At 43.8% G+C, this 19,269-nt stretch overlaps 1 protein-coding gene across 1 annotated transcript in view; it reads left to right on the forward strand.

Annotated features, from left to right (window-relative positions):
• The window catches only part of INTS3 (integrator complex subunit 3), a 45,382-nt gene continuing 26,113 nt past the window's right edge, over positions 1-19,269 (forward strand). Inside the window, exons 1-3 of the mRNA XM_012791227.3 lie at positions 1-741; positions 11,679-11,762; positions 13,868-13,951. Coding sequence (XP_012646681.1) covers positions 595-741; positions 11,679-11,762; positions 13,868-13,951 — 315 coding nt within the window. The 5' untranslated portion in view covers positions 1-594. The remainder of the gene's footprint in view (positions 742-11,678; positions 11,763-13,867; positions 13,952-19,269) is intronic.

Raw genomic sequence — 19,269 nt, forward strand, 5'->3', positions numbered from 1 at the left:
CCCCGCCATCGCCCTCAGCCTTCCTACCCCCCGCCCTTCCACCATGGCCGCCTCTGTGTGGTGTGGGGAGAAGCTGGTCCTCCGTGTCCTCCTATAGCGCTTACTGCCTCACCTTCACCCCTTAGGGGCCGGATCCAAAGAAGCCTCGCTCCCCAACCCTTGGGGCACCAGCCAGGAAGGTTTCCTACCCCCTACTTCAGGGGCAGGACTCCTCTTTTCCCCCCACCAGGAAACGGGGTAGAAACTTAGGGTTTTCCCTTCTCTTAGTGTCAGAAGCTCTTAGGGTCCACCACTTCAGGGGCGGAAGCCTCTCCTGCCCTTCCCATAGGGGCACAGACCTTTACCCACTATACTTCGGCGCTAACGGCTTTCCTTCAGCACTGCCACTGCAAAGTCAGGACCTAGAGGACCGTCCGCCTTCACCCGCTCCGCAGGCGCGGCCTTTTGGAGGGAGGAGTGGAGAGGACAGGGACCCTTGCCCCCTCTCCCCCACTTGTTCCTCTTGCTCCCGGTCCCTGGCAACCCAGAGTTCCCCATTTCTAGGACTCTCCACCCATCCACTCCCTGACCTTTTCCTGTCTCCTGGCTGCAGCCATGGAGTTACAGAAGGGAAAAGGGACAGCAGCAGCAGCTGCTTCGGGAGCAGCGGGAGGTGGAGGAGGAGGAGCGGGAGCAGGAGCCCCAGGAGGGGGGAGGCTGCTACTTTCAACCAGTTTGGATGCCAAGGATGAGTTAGAGGAGGTAGGTGTGGGGGGTGGGAAAGGGAGTTAAGAAATTGGGTTGAGGAGGGATACTGGAGTGGATGTGGGGTGAGGGTGGGGGTTGGGGGAGGAGGCCTTCAAGTTTTTTCTGAAGCAACACAAACTGCTCCAGCTTCCTGCTCCTGAAGGAAGAAGTGTGGGCCAACTTCCTGGACAGGTTGTCATAGAAACAGCAGCCACCAGTATGAAAATGGGTGGGGGGCATTGACGAAGGAAGGGGCATAGCATCCAGATTTACTGAATTTATTTTTGATATTCTGTTCCCACATACATACCACAGCTATTTTTATTATCAGCCCTGTTTCAGACTTAGGTCATATGTTGAGTTGAGAAGTAACGTGTGTTTGTGTAGGTGTTTGCGGCTGATAGGAGCGGGCAACAGACCTTGGACCCTCTTGTTAAGTGGTTTCATGGACTTCATGTAGACACAGCCAATTGCCAGTTATGTCAGCTGGGCATTTAGAATGAGTGAAGACTTAAAGAAAAGTGAGTAGTGTTTAGTTTGGAGGCATCAGCTACAGCGTGGGATGAGAGGGTGAATGAGGCCTAGGAGATTCCTTCAGAACCAGATAGCTCACACACAGAGGAGAGAACATACATGTGCTGAGAAAGAGGGTGGAGTGAGGCAATATGATGGACCTGAATGGGGACTAGGGGACTCCTTCCCTCCCCCACTTGTTCCTCTTGCCCCTGCCAGTCCAGACTTGATATGTATGCTTTTCCACTGCTACACAGGAGGTGACACACTTAGGTATATGAGACCCAGAAGTGGGACATGATCAACTCTTTGTAAGGCCTCGTACATTCAACTCAGTGGTTATCCAGAGACAAGATGAGGAAATTAACAGACCTTGGCTCTTCACTGGCCATTTCCCTACTTCTGACTTTGTTATTGTTCTTTATCAGATATTAGAGGGTGGGCAGGCAGATAAGTGAAACTCAGAGTTTAGATTTGAAAAAAATGTTCAGATACAAGGTGATAGAAAATACATGTAAAAATGAACTTTGTGAATCAAGAGGTGGTTGTATAGCAACTTCGTGGATTATCCACCAGCGAATGTCTACTCACAGTCTGGCTTCTCACCATGCTTTTCCTCAATTCTATGTGCATTTAGATAAATCAGAATTTGTTTTCTGTTCTCTCTTTTTATCAACTAAGGTAGATATAATTAGGAGTGTAAATAATACTTCTAAAAGTAATGTATTCCCAAAACAAATGAAAATTATTTTAGGATTGCCTGGCAATTTGAATTATCCACTTTTTTAGAGATGGCCACTGTCATTGTCAGTATTAATTGAGCCTAATTCTAGCACTGGAGCTCTAGAAAGTCAATAGTTGGCTGCTTTTGATCCCTCCACCAGTTTGGGGGGAGGGGGAAAGATCCCAAGGATTGGAATCCCCATCATGATTCTTAGAGGGATCATTGTGTCTCTGCTTTAATTTGTACCACAGGACAGTAAGCATCCTGTTCTGAGCAGTGACGTATTTGCTAGTAAATCAAATGATATAGCAGGAGGAGACCGCCAAAGAGAGGAAGCATTTATTTTCTTGCTTTTTTAGACTGTCTGAAAATGAACTTCAGCTGTTTCCAGGCAGAAGGGAGAAGGAGGGTCTCTTTCTTTTCTGATCTCCTTCATGATGTGGATATTTCCTAGCATGTCTCAAACTGCCCCCTTTTACTTCTTTGCCCTTTGTCCTTTGCTTTTGAATTTTCCAGCAAGCCTTGTCACGCTATTTTTCCCCCTTGTGTGTGGTTCTGTTATCCCCACTAGACCAGAGTGTCTCTGAGGGCAAGACTTACTGGCTTCTTCCTCTGGGTCTCCCCACAGATCTCTGCACACAGAAGTTACCAAAACCTGGTGTTGACCGACCGACCTCTGCTTGTTCTGGCTTGGTTATTTTCCATCACAGATCTACCCATTGCCCAGGAACACAGAGGTAGCTTTCTGACCATATATGCTTACTGTGTGCTGAGTCTGGTAGGAAAATAGAATGGGAGAGATCCAAAGTCTGCTTTTCAGAGCGTATCATCCAAAGGCTTGAGTTAACATACCCACAAGGAAGGTAAAAGGTGTACTGAAGAGACTAGGGTCATCATAGCTGGGTGTGATTAGGAAAGAACCTTTAGAGGTCTGGAGTATGAAGCACTATAACTCTTCTACCCTGGGGAGCATTTGTTATATCCTTTCTTCTCTTTGGCCCTGTTCCTCCCTTTGAAGGCGGAAGTCTTCTTGCCCATCCCCATCCCAGTCTGGGGAGGGAATGAGATAAAAATAGTGCCAGAGATTGAAGGAGTTTAGAACATGTAGTTCCTAGTCTCATGAGCCTTTGCAGCTCCTGGTTATTCTGCCAAGGGGGGAATAACTTCCAGTCACTTGGAAGTCAGGTTGAAAGCAGGAGCTGTGGTCCTAGAAGTCAGAATTTCCTCTTAAGCTATGGATAGTTCTCAGGGTTGCATTTGGTTAGAGGTAATGACGCTACCAGGTTTTTCCTAAGGAATAATCCAAGTCCTTTCTGTGAGGTATTTCTAGGGAATGAGTTTCATTTCTAATTTTTGTCCCCTTAAATCATCATTTTGTATAGAAGTGACTCTTGGTTATAGAATACTTGGAACCCAGTTTGTTTGATAACTCCTTACCGATACAGGTCTTTGGGGATTTTGTAGGTTTTATTGTATCTTCCTTTTCTGAAGATGGTGTAATCCCTCAGGGCCACCGACTTCCCACAAGGGCAGCAGTATTTATTATACACTTTTAACCAAACTGTATATTCACCTGGCTGAGGGAGGGGAAATGGAAAGGTGAGAGGGGTACCTCCAACTTGAGCCTCTAGCTTTGGATATACATTGGCAAACAGAAAGGCTTTCCCCCTTCCTCCCCCGTTCTATCTACTGTTGCTGTCATGGAAACCATGGTCAGGTAGTCTTACTACTAGAAAAATTAGTCCAGTAGCTCCTAGAGATGGTAAATATTTACTCAGCCTAGGTGCTGTCATGGAGGGCTTACTTTGAACGGAGCCATTCTGCCAGCGATTGCTGGCAACTGCATGTATGATCTTTACTAAGGGACTCTAGAGTCTGAAGGAAGAGGGGTACTGTTACTTGATTGTAGGTATCTGGTTTCTTGTGGCTGTCTTTGAGAGGACATGGTCCTTCTGTCACCCTGAATGATTTATAATAAGTTCTCCCATCCCTGTTTAGAAAAGTAATTTCTGTAGTTCAGGAAGAATAGTAGCATCTTTACTTCTATTGCCAAAAAAGGACTGGCATTCACATTTCTTTCCTCATTGCATTTATCCACCTACCCAAATTCTGGACTCTTCCACTTTCTACATCCTTAGCTGGGCCTCTCTGTTCCAAGAGGCTACTTTTCTCCTTCACTGGGCAGTGACGCATAGAATTGACTAAAGCTTCTGAGCCGGGGAGGGGCCTAGAGAAACTGTTCAGTCCAAGGTCTCTTGAGTATTAGATCACAGCCAGAGACTCAGCTAGCCCATAAAGCTATGTAGCCAGCTTTGCAGAATCTTGATACAGGGTATATTAGTCAGAAGGTAGGTAGGAGAGAGTGCTTTCAGCCTGATCAGAGACTTATCCATGTCCTGTGGTAGGAGTTAGTTTTCATAATTTTTTTTTTATTTCGGCATATTATGGGGGTACAGATTTTAAGGTTTCAATAAATGCCCATTTCCCCCCCTCCCATAATTTTTTTTTTTAAAGACAGCATCTCACTCTGTCATGCAAGCTGGAGTACAGTGACATGATCAAAGCTCACTGCAGCCTCAGACTCCTGGGTTCAAGTGATCCTCCTGCCTCAGTCTCCTGAGTAGCTAGGACTACAGGTGCACACCACCATGCTTGGCTAATTTTTGTATTTTTTGTAGACATGGCGTCTAACTATGTTGCTCAGGCTGGTCTCAAACTCCTGGCCTTCCAAAGTGCTACGATTACAGGTGTGAGCCACCATACCCACCCAGTTTTTAGGAATCTTTAAGGACATGCCATTAGAGGTAGTGGCAGGGTATAGAGGGATGGGGTCTGGTCCTCATCGATTTAGTTGTACAAATTGCTGAGCTTCCTACAAATTGAACAGAGTCTAATTCTGAGGCTGTATGCTAGGTGCTTTCACATATGATGTCTTGTCTAATCCTCACAGCAACCCTATGATACAGACGTTATCTCCCTTTTTTGCTTTGAGACAGGGATCTCACTGTGTTACCCAGGCTGGTCTCAAACTCTTAAACTCAAGTGATCCTTCTGCCTCAGCCTCTTGTGCAACTGGGATTACAGGCACAACAGTTTAAACATTATCTCTATTTTTCAGATAAGAAAACCAGGTTTAGAGAGGCTACATAACTGAAGATTAGCCTAAGGCTAGCAAGCGGTGGAGGATTCCTTCTATACTGTGTTTCCTGTCAGTCACTGCTCTTTAGTTAGCTGCTGTTTGCCTTCTCTTGCCTCTCTACTCTGTTGTTTCAGTAGAGATTTCTCCCTTTGATGGAAGCAATATTTAGAATTTTAGGATGCTGTGCTACTGTTTGTTCACCATCTCTCTCTACTCTTAAAACTGCTTGTTAACGTAGGCTGGATACAGGCTTCCCACTAGATCTCCCAGCAAGGACAGTTGGGACCTAGCAGCTGAAATAATTGATTCTCCAGTCCTTGATAACTATCTTGGGTAGAGAAGGATAAGATTTAAAAAGAGAAAATCCAGTCTGAAGTTTTTCCTCCCCTCACCTTATATAGGAGTTGGACTAGGTAATGATGGATCTCAGAGCTTGTGGAAAAGGTGGGTTGTGAGAGTCACAGCTCAACTTTCATGTGATCTCACACTTCTTTTTCACAAGTACGCAAGTGCTGTTTATTGAGGCCAAACTGCTGATCTGACCTAATTTGGGGGAATACTCATACCTGACTGATGTAGTACTTTCAAACCCAAGCAGCTTTGGGCTTTTTTTGTTGTTGTTATTCCTAACTTTGTTCAGAAGGGTTTATGTTAGGTTGAAGTTTTATAGCTATGGGAGTTCCTTGACTTAACACTGAGTTCTACCCTGTGCCACCTTATACTTTTACATAGGATGGACATAGACAACCTGAGAGTGATGGTCAAAGGAGAAACATGATTGTCTTTCATTCTTAGGTCTTTTCCCCATTGTCCTTATATGTCAGTTTCTTAAAATGCTGCAATAGAATCACTTCTCAGTAAGATGTTTGACCTTTAAGATCAGGTGGAAGAGGAACAGTGGCCTATAATCCCAGCACCTTGGGAGGCTGAGGCAGGAGGATCACCTGAAGCCAGGAGTTTGAGACCAGCCCAGCCAATATAAGCGATGCCCTACCTCTAAAAAAAAAAAAAAAAAATCAGGTGGAAGGAAACCAGCCTGCCTTTTCCTCTGTTTTGCCAGCATCATTGTCACTGGGAATTGGTTTTCCTTAAACAGTTTTTGGCTTAGTCTGGAAGATAAATTTTTTTTTTTTTTGAGACAGAGTCTCGCTTTGTTGCCCAGGCTAGAGTGAGTGCCGTGGCGTCAGCCTCGCTCACAGCAACCTCAAACTCCTGGGCTCAAGCAATCCTGCTGCCTCAGCCTCCCAAGTAGCTGGGACTACAGGCATGTGCCACCATGCCCGGCTAATTTTTTCTATATATATTAGTTGGCCAATTAATTTCTTTCTATTTATAGTAGAGACGGGATCTCGCTCTTGCTCAGGCTGGTTTTGAACTCCTGACCTGGAGCAATCCGCCCCCTTAGGCCTCCCAGAGTGTTAGGATTACAGGCATGAGCCACCAATCCCACTCCCGGCCTGGAAGATAAAGTTTTAAAGGCCGCAGGAAGTAGTTTAGGTGATGATAATGGAAAGATTCACTGACTGAACGTGAGATAACATTTTGTCAGGATTTTATCAGCATTGCTTCTTCAGAACAGGGACCAGTGACCAAGATCTCCTTAGAATGTTGAGCACATGCCATGTTAGAGTTGGCCTGTGAAACTGGAATGGCCCTTGGGTAGGCTTTAATGCAGCTATCCCTACCTTTGTTTAACTAGAGACCCTGGCAGGTTTTAGTTTGGTCGTTTGTTCTCCATCACTCCTTTCCTTTCTTTATGCTGTCATTTTTTAAGTTTGTTTGTAACATTTTGGGGGAACATTTTGAACATAAAAAGGAAGAGAATAGGCCGGGTGCGGTGGCTCACGCCTGTAATCCTAGCACTCTGGGAGGCTGAGGCGGGCAGATTGCTTGAGGTCAGGAGTTCGAAACCAGCCTGAGCAAGAGCGAGACGACCCCCCCCCCCGTCTGTACTATAAAGAAATTAATTGGCCAACTAAAAATACATAGAAAAAATTAGTGGCACATGGTGACACATGCCTGTAGTCCCAGATACTTGGGAGGCTGAGGCAGGAGGATTGCTTGAGCCCAGGAGTTTGAGGTTGCTGTAAGCTAGGCTGATGCCACGGCACTCTAGCCTGGGCAACAAAGCGAGACTCTGGATCAAAAAAAAGAAAAAAAAAAAAAGGAAGAGAATAATATAATCTCCATGTGGCACATGACATTCTTGTCTTTTTTTCTTTTAAAGTGAAAGCAAGTTTTATTTAGGAAATATAGAAAATCTACTCCACTGAGAGTAGAGGCTTGCTCTCTCTGCTGGGGAGACAGCATGTTTGTTTTTTGTTTTTTTTTTTAATTTAAGCACTGGATTCAACAATTTTGTTTTATTTCCCCTCTGCTGCCTCTGGATTATTTTGAAGTAAATCTAAGATCCATCATTACATTTGTAAATACTTTATATGTATGTATATGAGACAGACTTTTAAAAACTTAGCCACAATACTTATACCTAAAAACATTAACAATAATTTCTTTCTTTTTTTTTTTTTTTCCCTATCTTGGCTATTGTGAAATAATTTCTTAATAGAAATAATACTCAGTGTTCAGATTTCTCTCTCTTTTTTTTGACAGAGTCTTACTCTGTTGCCCTGGCTAGAGTGTTGTGGTATGGCGTCAGCCTAGCTCACAGCAACCTCAAACTCCTGGGCTCAAGTAATCCTGCTGCCTCAGCCTCCTGAGTAGCTGGGACTACAGGCATGCACCACCATGCTGGCTAAATTTTATATATATATATGTTTTAGTTGCCCAGCTAATTTCATTCTATTTTTTTAGTAGAGATGAGGTCTCGCTCTTGCTTAGGCCGGTCTCTAACTCGAGCTCAAACGATCTGCCCACCTCAGCCTCTTAGAGTGCTAGAATTACAGTGATGAGTCACCATACCCGGCCCTTATAGTTGGTTTGTTCAAATCAGTAATCAAATGAGGTCCACACCTTATATTTAGTTGATATGTTTCTTTAATTTTATAATAACTTTTTATTTTAAAATAATTTCAAGGCCAGCCTTTAATCCCAGCACAAGGAGGATCGCTTGAGCCCAGAAATTCAAGATCAGCCTCAACAACATAGTGAGACTCCGTCTCTACAAAAAAAAATTTTTTGGAGACAGAGTCTCACTCTGTTGCCCGGGCTAGAGTGTCATGGCATCAGCCTAGCTCATAGCAACCTCAGACTCCTGGGCTCAAGCAATCCTAATGCCTCAGCCTCCCGAGTAGCTGGGACTGCAGGCATGTGCCACCATGCCCAGCTAATATTTTTTTCTATATGTTTTTAGTTGTCCAGCTAATTTCTTTCTATTTTTTAAGTAGAGACCTGGTCTCACTGTTGCTTAGGCTGGTCTCGAACTCCTGAGCTCAAATGATCCGCTCGCCTTGGTCTCCTAGAGTGCTAGGATTACATGCGTGAGCCACCACTCCCGGCCTCTACAAAAAATTTTTTAAAAAATTAGCTGAGCATGGTGACACACATCCATAGTCCTAGCTAATTGGAAGGATCACTTGAACCCAGGAGTTTGACATTACAGTGAGCTATGATTGTTCCACTGCACTCCAGCCTGGGTGACAGAGCGAGACACTGTTTAAAATTTTTAAAAATGAAGTAAAATAGAAATAAGTTAAATAATTTCAAACTTAAAAAGTATAATACATAGGACTCTCATATACTCTTTACCCTGATTCATTGATTATTAATATTTGCCACATTTGTTTTGTCATCTTTATACATATTCTTATTCTAACCTTTTAAAAGTAAGCTGCAGCATGATGCCCTTTTAGATTTAAATATTTCAAGGTATATTTCCTAAGAAGAAGAATCTCCTTTTGGCCGAGCACCATGGCTTGCACCTGTAATCCTAGCACTCTGGGAGGCCAAGGTGGGCAGATCGCCCAAGGTCAGGAGTTTGAAACCAGCCTGAGCAAGAGCGAGACCCCATCTCTACTGAAAATTGAAAGGAATTAATTGGCCAACTAAAAATATATATAGAGAGAGAGAGAAAAAAAAAATTAGCCGGGCATGGTGGCACATGCCTGTAGTCCCAGCTACTTAGGAGGCTGAGGCAGGATTGCTTGAGCCCTGGAGTTTGAGGTTACTGTGAGCTAGGCTGACACACCATGTCACCCTAGCCCAGGCAACAGAGTAAGACTCTGTCTCAAAAAAAAAAGAATCTCCTCATATATAACCACTGTTCTGTTATTAAGATTGGATCATTTAACACTGATATGTTATTATTTTCTAATTTATAGTGCATATTCAGATGTTATCAGTTGTCCCAATAGTGTCCATTATAGTAGTCTAGGCTCACACATTGTATTTAAGTGTCATATCTCTTTATTATTCTGTGATCTGGAACAGATTCTTAATCTGTTTTTGTCTTTCATGACCTTAAAGATTTTTTTTTTTTTTTTTTTTTCTGACAGCGCTTTAATGGGGATTGCTTAGCTGGTTACATGCGGAAGACCTACCTTAAAGATTTTTGACTTCATTTGAGTTATCTGAAATTTCTTTCTTTCCTTCTTTCTTTCTTTTTTTTTTTTTTTTGAGACAAGATCTCGCTCTGTTGCCCAGGCTATATATAGTGCAGTGACGTCATCACAGCTCATTGCAACCTCCAACTCCTGGGCTCAAGCAATCCTCCTGCCTCAGTCTGTTGAGTAGCTGAGACTACAGGCGTGTGCCATGACACCTGGATAATTTTTTATTTTTCTTAGAGACAGGGTCTCGCTCTTGCTCAGGCTGGTCTCGAACTCCTGAGCTCAAATGATCTTCCTGCCTCGGCCTCCCGAGTGTTAGGATTACAGGTGTAAGCCACTGTGCCTAGCTGAAATTTCTCGTTTTTTTCTTTCTTTTATTTTATTTTTTTTGAGACAGAGTTTCACTCTGCTGCCCAGGCTAGAACAACATAGTGCCTGAACAACATAGCCTGAACAACATAGTGAGACTCACAGCGTCAGCCTAGCTCACAGCAATTTCAGACTCCTAGGCTCAAGCAATCCTACTGCGCCAGCCTCCTGAGTAGCTGGGACTACAGGCAGGCGCCACCCATGCCCAGCTAATTTTTTCTATATATTTTTAGTTGGCCAATTAATTTCTTAATATTTATAGTAGAGACGGGGTCTCACTCTTGCTCAGACTGGTTTCGAACTCCTGACCTTGAGCAATCCGCCCGCCTCTGCCTCCCAGAGTGCTAGGATTACAGGCGTGAGCCACCACACCCGGCCTCAAATTTCTTGATGAATAGACTCAATTTATGCATTTTTGGTAAGAAAACCATAAAAATGATGTTAATCTTTTTTAGTGTATCATATCAGAGGCACATGGTGTCAGTTTGTTTCATTATTGGTGATATTAACTTAGGTCACTTGCTTCAGGTGATATCCTCCAGTATTTCCTACAGTTATTATTTTCCCTTTGTAGTTAATAAGTATTTTGAACCTATGTAAATATCATCTTTTTCCTGAAAGTTTCAACTACTGGTTTTAGCATCCATTGATGATGTTTGCCTGAATCAACTATTACTTCCTCCATTCTTTCTGTGTTTATTAGTTGGCATTGTACTATAAGAGAGAGCTTTCCCTTCTCCTTTATTATGTATTTATCTATCAGAATAGACTCGTGAATTCTTTTTGTTTTGTTTTTTTGGGGGACAGAGTCTCACTGTGTTGCCCTTAGTAGAGTGCTGTGGCATTGGCCCAGCTCACAGCAACCTCAAACTCTGGTGCTCAAGCAATCCTACTACCTCAGCCTTCCCAGTAGCTGGGACTATAGGCCGCATCACCATCACTGCACCTGGCTAATTGTTTCTATTTTTAGTAGAGGCAGGGTCTCATTCTTCCTCAGGCTGGTCTCTAACTCCTGACCTCAAGTGATCCTCCCGTCTTGGCCTCCCAGAGTGCTAGGATTATAGTCGTGAATTCTTATTTTATTCAATGGGTTATAATCTTGGGTCTCTTTTTTTTTTTTTTTTTTTTTTTTTTGAGACAGAGTCTCGCTTTGTTGTCCAGGCTAGAGTGAGTGCCGTGGCGTCAGCCTAGCTCACAGCAACCTCAAACTCCTGGGCTCGAGTGATCCTTCTGCCTCAGCCTCCCGAGTAGCTGGGACTACAGGCATGAGCCACCATGCCCGGCTAATTTTTTTATATATATATCAGTTGGCCAATTAATTTCTTTCTATTTATAGTAGAGACGGGGTCTCGCTCTTGCTCAGGCTGGTTTTGAACTCCTGACCTTGAGCAATCCGCCCGCCTCGGCCTCCCAAGAGCTAGGATTACAGGCGTGAGCCACAGCGCCCGGCCTTGGGTCTCTTAATATATGGGTTCCCCGTGCCTTTTTTCCTTGAAATTTATGTGTTAAAGAAATCAGGTCACCTGTCATGGTTTCCACATTGTGGATTTTGCTGGTTATATTCCCATGGTAACTTTACTCGTAACTGGCAGTTATATCTGTAGGCATGATCAGGTTTGAATTTTTAAATTTTTTAGGGCCAGAAGCACTTCCTAGATGGTGTTATGACACACTTTTCATTTTTTTTCTCACCCCTTCCCAGAGGTTGGAAAGGTGTATGAGCATTGTGACGTCGATGACTGCTGGTGTCTCTGAGAGAGAGGCCAATGATGCCCTCAATGCCTACGTAAGTAGAGTGCTTTTCCCACAGCCATTTCTGCTGCTGTGAAAGCCCTGAGTCATGGCCAAAATGATGGAAATGCTAAGTAGCTAGGGGACTGAGGTTCATATCTTGGCTCCCAGAACTAGGTTTCCCAGCTCCTCTCTCTTACTTTGGAAGCCTCTCTCTTGGAAAATTGGACATCTTTAAGAACTTTTTATTTTTATAGAGATGGGGCCTTGCCATGGGGGTTGCCTAGGCTGGAGTGCAGTGACTACTCATGGGTATAATAATGGCACACTGAAACCTTAAACTTCTGGCCTCAAGAGATCTTCCTGCCTCAGCCTCCCCAAGTACCTGAGGCTGTAGGTACACCACTGCACCTAGCTTTATACATTTTTTTTTTTTTTCCAGAAACAGGGTTTTACTCTGTCTCCCAGGCTGGAGTATACTGGCACAATCATAGTTCACTGCAACCTCAAACTGTTGGGCTCAAGCAATCCTTCTGCCTCAGTCTCCCAAGTAGCTAGGACTACAGGCATGTGCCACTGCACCCAACTGATTTTTCCTTTTAATTTATTTGTAGAGATGGGGTCTTGCTATGTTGCTCAGAGTGATCTAGAACTCTTGGCCTCAAGTGATCCTCCCACCTAGGCCTCCCAAAGTGCTAGGGTTATAGGCATGAGCCACCACACCCAGCCTATACATTATTTTTAATAATTTTGCACATGAAACAAAGTTTTGACTGTGACCCATCACATGAGATCTGTTGTGGAATTTTCTACTTGTGTCATGTTGGCACTCAGAAAATTTTAGAGTTTGGAGCATTTCCGATTTGTGGATTAGGGATGCTCAACCTATATTATTCTTACTGTGTCTTCACTTTACAAATTTCAGAAGTTCAATGATTTGCCCATGGTAACAGTTTGGTGGATGTGCTTGTTATTCCATGACTGACTCTTTGCAACTCTCTTTTTGCTGAAGGCTGTTAAGTTCTGATAAAGGTGGTAGTAGAGTAGGATTTTTTGTTTTGGTTTTTTCCACTTTAAACATTCTTTATTTTCTGCCTCTGTTATGCTCCAAACTTTTGGAGGAAGCAAGAATTTATCCCTTCCTTCCACCTCTTTCCTAAAACAGCTGCCTCATCCCCTCCCTCCTTTTTTTTTGAGACAGAGTCTCGCTTTGTTGCCCAGGCTAGAATGCTGTGGAGTCAGCTTATCTCATAGCAACCTCAAACTCCTGGGCTCAAGCAATCCTCTGCCTCAGCCTCCTGAGTAGCTTGGACTACAGGCATGTGACACCATGCCTGGCTAATTTTTTCTATATATTTTTAGTTGGTCAATTAATTTCTTTCTATTTATAGTAGAGACGGGGTCTTGCTCTTGCTCAGGCTGGTTTTGAACTCCTGATCTCGAGGGATCCGCCTGCCTCAGCCTCCCAGAGTGCTAAGATTATAGGCATGAGCCACTGCGCCAGGCCCCCTCCCTCCTTTTTATTTTTATTTTTTATTTTATTTATTTATTTTTTGAGACAGAGTCTCACTCTGTTGCCCAGGCTAGAGTTCCGTGGTGTCAGCCTAGCTCACAGCAACCTCAAACTCTTGGGCTCAAGCAATCCTTCTGCCTCAGCCTCCCAAGTAGCTGGGACTACAGGCATGCACCACCATACCTGGCTAATTTTTTCTATATATTTTTAGTTGGCCTATTAATTTCTTTCTATTTATAGTAGAGATGGGGTCTCACTCTTGCTCAGGCTGGTTTTGAACTCCTAACCTTGAGTGATCCTCCCGCCTTGGCCTCCCAGAGTGCTAGGATTACAGGCATGAGGCCTTATTTTTTTTTAAGAGACAAGGTCTCACTATGTTGTCTTGGCTGGAGTGCAGTGACTAGTCACAGGCACAATTGTATTTCACTGCATCCTTAAGTTCCTGGGCTCAAGTGATTCTCCCCCCTCAGTCTCCTGAGTCATTAAGACTACAGGTGTGAGTCATCGCACCTGGCTTCCTTATCCCTTTTAAGAGGACGAAATCATCAGATTTAAGAGTTGGTGATTACCTTTTGCATGTTAAGCAGATGTCGAGAACTTTCTACCTATGAGTGACAACTAGTTTTTTTCTCATCCTCACATTCCAGGTATGCAAAGGGCCCCCCCAGCATGAGGAAATCTGCCTGGGCCTCTTTACTCTTGTTCTTACTGAACCTGCCCAAGCCCAGAAGGTAAGACACCCTCTCTGGACCCACAAACCCTGCTCATATATGATCTGGGAATATGGTGGAACTTGTAGTTTAACTGGGGTAGTATGAGACTCTTTAACCAGAGCTGGATCACCTTGTTCTCCAAATATATTTACACCTCCCTTTTTACTCTCAGTGAATTGGTCATCCTTTAACTAAAGTTGTTTCTCTACTTCCAGATTCTGAAGCTAAAAGGCAATTGTCAGAGTGAAAAAGCACATAGATTTAAAAATTTTAGATTTATGAGGCAAGGCTAAAAGGATTGGAATTTAATCCAGAGCAGAGAAGAGAACAACTGTAACCAAGTCCATGCGAGCTCTTAGCCAGTAGAGCATGACCTGTAGTTTGCAGGTTCTGCCGTTGGTAGGTGAATAGAAAGCAGGCTTAAAATTGCAGCAAGTAGGATTTAGATTAGACAGCTTAATGTTACATGATTGATGCAGTAAATAATCTTGTGGTTAAGAGAACACTAAGGTACACTGGAGTCAGACTTCCTGAGGCATATTGTATAAAAACTAGTTTGGGCTTCTTCACAAACAAAAGAGTTTCCCTCATGTGGAATGGTTTAAGTGGGGTTCTTCCTTGAGGTGAGAGACTAGGCAGGGTGATCTCTTTATATTCTGTTCTGTTGATAATAAAGTAGCAAAATTCTGTTTTCTGCCTCTCCAGATTTCCTCTTTCCAGCAATTCTGTGTCCTTTGGGTCTTGATATGATGATGTAAAGTCTGTTTCTGGTATCTGGCATTGACTGTGTGACACTAACAAGAGAAGGGCTTAGAGTAGGGGAATTCAGTATTCTCATTGGCTCTTCCCTGAATAAGGGTGATGTGGAAGGAAACAAACATGTTCTATGCCCAGCATTCTGTTAGGCTTTATCCAGACAAGATCCCATCTTACCTTCCCTCAAAACCATAGGAGGTTGCTGGCTTTATCCTCTTGCCCAGACTACTTCTAGTTTACCTGTGAGGCTTGAAGGTCAGATATGTTGTCATTTGTTTAATCAAGGAAAACCAAAGGAAAATCATTCCCAGGAACGAGAACAGGATGGTCATGGTGCCCTGGCACAGCTGCTTGAGTTAGCCTCCGGGGAAGGATTTATGGACCTGGGAACCTGATCTATTTGTACTTCTCTGATGCCAGCTGGAATAAGGTCTAGGGTGAGTGTGGGCATTGAGGCAGCAAGTATGAACAACTCCTTGGTTTCCCAGAAAAGCCAAGGCCCTTCTGAGCTGGGACCTTGTTGAATTAAATGGCTATTTTATTTTCATACTGAATTTATCATCAAGATCCTTGAAGACATATGAATGTCTCCAATTTGGTGGTGATATGATCCAGTTTAACCCCACCTATTTTAAAGAAATTGTTGGCGTAGATGGGTTAGGGTCAAGGTTTAATCACCCTCCTGCCTTTTTCTTTTTGAAGCTGGTCTTGAGCTTCTGGGCTCAAGCAATCCTCTCACCTCATCTTCCCAAGTAGCTGAGATCACTGTGCCTGGCTAATTTTGTCTGCGTTGGTTTTTAAAAATATAATTAAAATCTCATTTAGTCATCTCATGCAAATTAGTCTTGTCTGTTGGAAAGCTTTGGTGTGTTTGTTTGTTTCAGTTGATCTGAACCAGCCAGGGTAAATCAGTAAACCTCAGCAAAGGGGGCAGAGTATGTGTGGTAATTCTAGCCCTTTGCCTGGCCTGGCAGTCAGAAGCTCTGCATTGTAAATGCATGTTATGTTATAAATTTGGCCATCCGGACATAGCAACAGACTAGAGCATCTCCTCTTCTTTTTGCCGTATGACAACCCTATGAAGGAGGCCCAGCCCCTCTGGGGAGGTGAAATATCTTGCATTGGATCTCATAATTGGTTGACAGCTATGCCAGGATTCCTGTTCACATGCTAACATTTTCCAAATCTGCTACCCATGAGCCTCCTAGGCTAAGCCCCCAGGTCAGGCCTTTTCAGACAAAGGTGGTAGAGACAGAATTAGGAGGATGCAGTTTTAGGTGAATGAGGAAGTATCAGGAAGTGACTCATTCAGAGACCTTGAGCCAAGTCAGAGTGTGGTGGAAGCATTAGTGACATATCTCCCTAGAGCTTTGATCCTTCTCTCTTTTTTTTTTTTTTTTTTTTTTGAGACAGAGTCTCGCTTTGTTGCCCAGGCTAGAGTGAGTGCCATGGCGTTAGCCTAGCTCACAGCAACCTCAAACTCCTGGGCTCAAGCAATCCTGCTGCCTCAGCCTCCCAAGTAGCTGGAACTACAGGCATGCACCACCATGCCCGGCTAATTTTTTCAATATATATTAGTTGGCCAATTAATTTCTTTCTATTTATAGTAGAGACGGGTCTTGCTCTTGCTCAGGCTGGTTTTGAACTCCTGACTTTGAGCAATCCGCCCACCTTGGCCTCCCAGAGTGCTAGGATTACAGGCGTGAGCCACTGTACCCCGCCTGATCCTTTTCTCTAAAAGACTAATTACTTTGTAAAAAACTTACATCCTGCAGAAAAAAGTTTTAGGTGGAAGTTACTGGTGAGAACTGATTCTAATGCACTGTTTTAGGCTTCAACTTAAAGCAAGGGGACTGTTTTTTAAGGGTTTATATTTAGAGGTAATTCTACTTTTGAAACAGAAACCTCTGGATGGATTTGAGATTTAATTGTTCTGAATCTCTACAGGCCTAGATATAGGTGGTGGGGTTGGCAGAGAAGATAATGGTGAAAACTGAGTCTTGAACACATTAGAAACCTGCTCTGGAAAAGCATAAGCTGAGAAACTTGTTAATACTGGCAGGCAGGTTCAAGGTGTTAGGGCCAGCTCTCTGGGATTTAGTGGGTAGATTGAATAGGCGAACAAGAGGACTCAGTTAAGGAGAAAGCAGGTCAGGTATTGGTACAGAGTAGAATATGCATAAGGTGGATTTTGTTCCAGTTGTACCTTCGTGATTTGCATCTGCTCTTTTGGCAGCTCCTAGGAATATTTATGTTCTTTGGGTTTATTTTTTCATAGATAGGCTCTTGCTCTGTTGCTCAGGCTGGAGTCCAGTGGCATGATTCTAGCTCACTGTCACCTGGGCTCAAGCGATCTGCCCTCCTTGGCCTCCCAAAGTGCTGGGATTATAGGCGTGAGCCACTGTGCAATGCCTCTTGGAGTTTATAATATCCCATTTGATGTCTGAACTAAGCAGTGGAACAGGCCTAGGCTGGGGACCTGTGCTGAGGAGGGAGGCTGAGCTGTAGGCCTAAGCTATGGAGGCTCCAGCAGTCAGTAGATAAAGGTAATGGGAAAGGGTCTAACATCAGTGCCAAGATCTTTCTTCATCAAAGGGTCAAGGGTCCAGGCAGTTCTTGATCTGCGTGATTCCCACCAGGCAGCTCTAGAAAGAAGGTTGGGGGCTATAAGGGCCTAGGCTGGAACAATATTGCTCTTGATATGGTCAGGATAGCTGTGCTACCTCAGTGCCATCCTGTCATCTTCCCTTTCTTTTGAGACCCTCTGCTTTTCTTCTCTGTTCTTTGCTGAGGTTTTTTCCCCATCTGCCAGTCACCAAATTGGCACAGAGATTGGTAAGACAACCAGTAGCCTCAGGGATATGATACTCTTGGTGCCCAGCTGCCATGTGTTACCAGCAGTTATGTTTAATAAAGGTCCTAGGTGGAGTATGGAATTAGGCAGACGGTGTCTGCTTTCTTCATCTGACCCTGTATCTCCTGAGATACTTGTCCTTCTTCCCTGTCCTGAGTCTGTTCTGCATTTCCAGGATTTCTGCTTTCAGTTGAACAAGTGTCTTCTCTGGTTAGCACTGTCTCTATCTTTGGCCTGACACATATTTTCCTTCTGTCACCTCCCTCATCCCCTCTGCCCATTCTGTGACTTACCTGTGGGAGAGGCTCCAGGGCTTCATTACCAACATTTGCTGACCAGCACATTCGCAGCAGTTACCTGGGCTCCTTTATCTCTTCCCTGTTTCCTTGTTTTCTTGATCTCCCAACTGTCCTGCAGATGGAGTCAGAAGATAAACTCTTCTTTGGGTATAAAATTTGTGGCACATAGGGGATCTCTAACTGTTGTATTTTTATCACATCAATTTATTTGACCTAAGACAACAGAGGCAGAAGGAAGTAACAGTAGCTCATCTGTAAGGAGTCTCTTGTCACACTGAGGCCAGAGAGCAGCTGGTCTTGAGGGGTACATCTCTTTTGAATAGTCAGAATGAAAGAGTTTAGAAATGTAGTTGTCTCAAAACCATCACAAACTCTTACTTCCATCCCTGGAAGCCTCTTTTCCTTCTAGTTATTTCTAACGTTGGTATAAGAGGTTGTTAAGCGTGGAATTTAGAATTGGACTGCCTAGATTTGAATCCTGGTTCTTCCTCTAATCTCTTATGTGACCTGGAATGAATTGCTTTAACCTCTCTATGCCTGTCTCCTCATTTGTAAAAATAGAGATAATAATGAATATTATCTATTTCAAAGGTTGTTTTATGTATCAAATGCAATAAATTATATTATACAATATAAAGTTTATGCACCATGCCAAGGATTGTTAACTATTATTATTGTTATTGTTGATGCCATCTTTGCTACTGGCCTTCAGAGGTTGTGGAAAGCTACCTACCTAATCTCTACCCTTTCTGATGAGACCCTGACAGGATAGAACTCAGCAAGCTAAGCAGGTTGCTAATGAGGTCCCCTAGAGTGTTCCTCCAGGAGTCTTGTCTCACTAGAGAGACAGTGTTAGAAAAGCTCTAAGGGGAAGGGAAGCAATGACTTTCGCAGAAGAAACTAGCATGTCCTCCCTCACCTCCCCCAGGGATGAGGATGCTAAAGGAACTCTCCTTTTTCAATACTTGGCAGAAGCAAGGGGCATCCCAGTGAAAAGAAAAAAGACATTTAGTTAAGGAAATTCAGTTCTGGTTCTGCCCTTTCTGTCTGGGGCCTGCCCTGATCCTCTTCCCTTAATACTCCCTTTGCTGCATCTGGCTGGGTCAGTACAGGTCTAAAAACCTCTTTGGGTTCCTATCTGGCTTGTTGAACCAAACCCATTCTGAGGTGACCTTTTACTAGCAGATAAAAAGCAGATGGCCTCCACCTGGTTTCCCTCAGCTTGTGGCATCAAACAGTGTGACACTTCCTAAGAAGGGAGGGAGGGGGACAGGGACAGGACCAGGAATCTTGCTCAGCAGGCTTTCCTGCCTTATTAGAGGATAGCCCAGTTCCTTTTCCCCACACTGTGTGACAGAGCAAAAGATAGGTTTGGGATGGAGGAGCTCTGTGGAAGGAAAGTGTTTCACCGCTGCTTGGCATCCCAT

The sequence above is a fragment of the Microcebus murinus genome, chromosome 2 (genome assembly GCF_040939455.1).
Source record: "Microcebus murinus isolate Inina chromosome 2, M.murinus_Inina_mat1.0, whole genome shotgun sequence".
Taxonomy (NCBI): Eukaryota; Metazoa; Chordata; class Mammalia; order Primates; family Cheirogaleidae; genus Microcebus; species Microcebus murinus.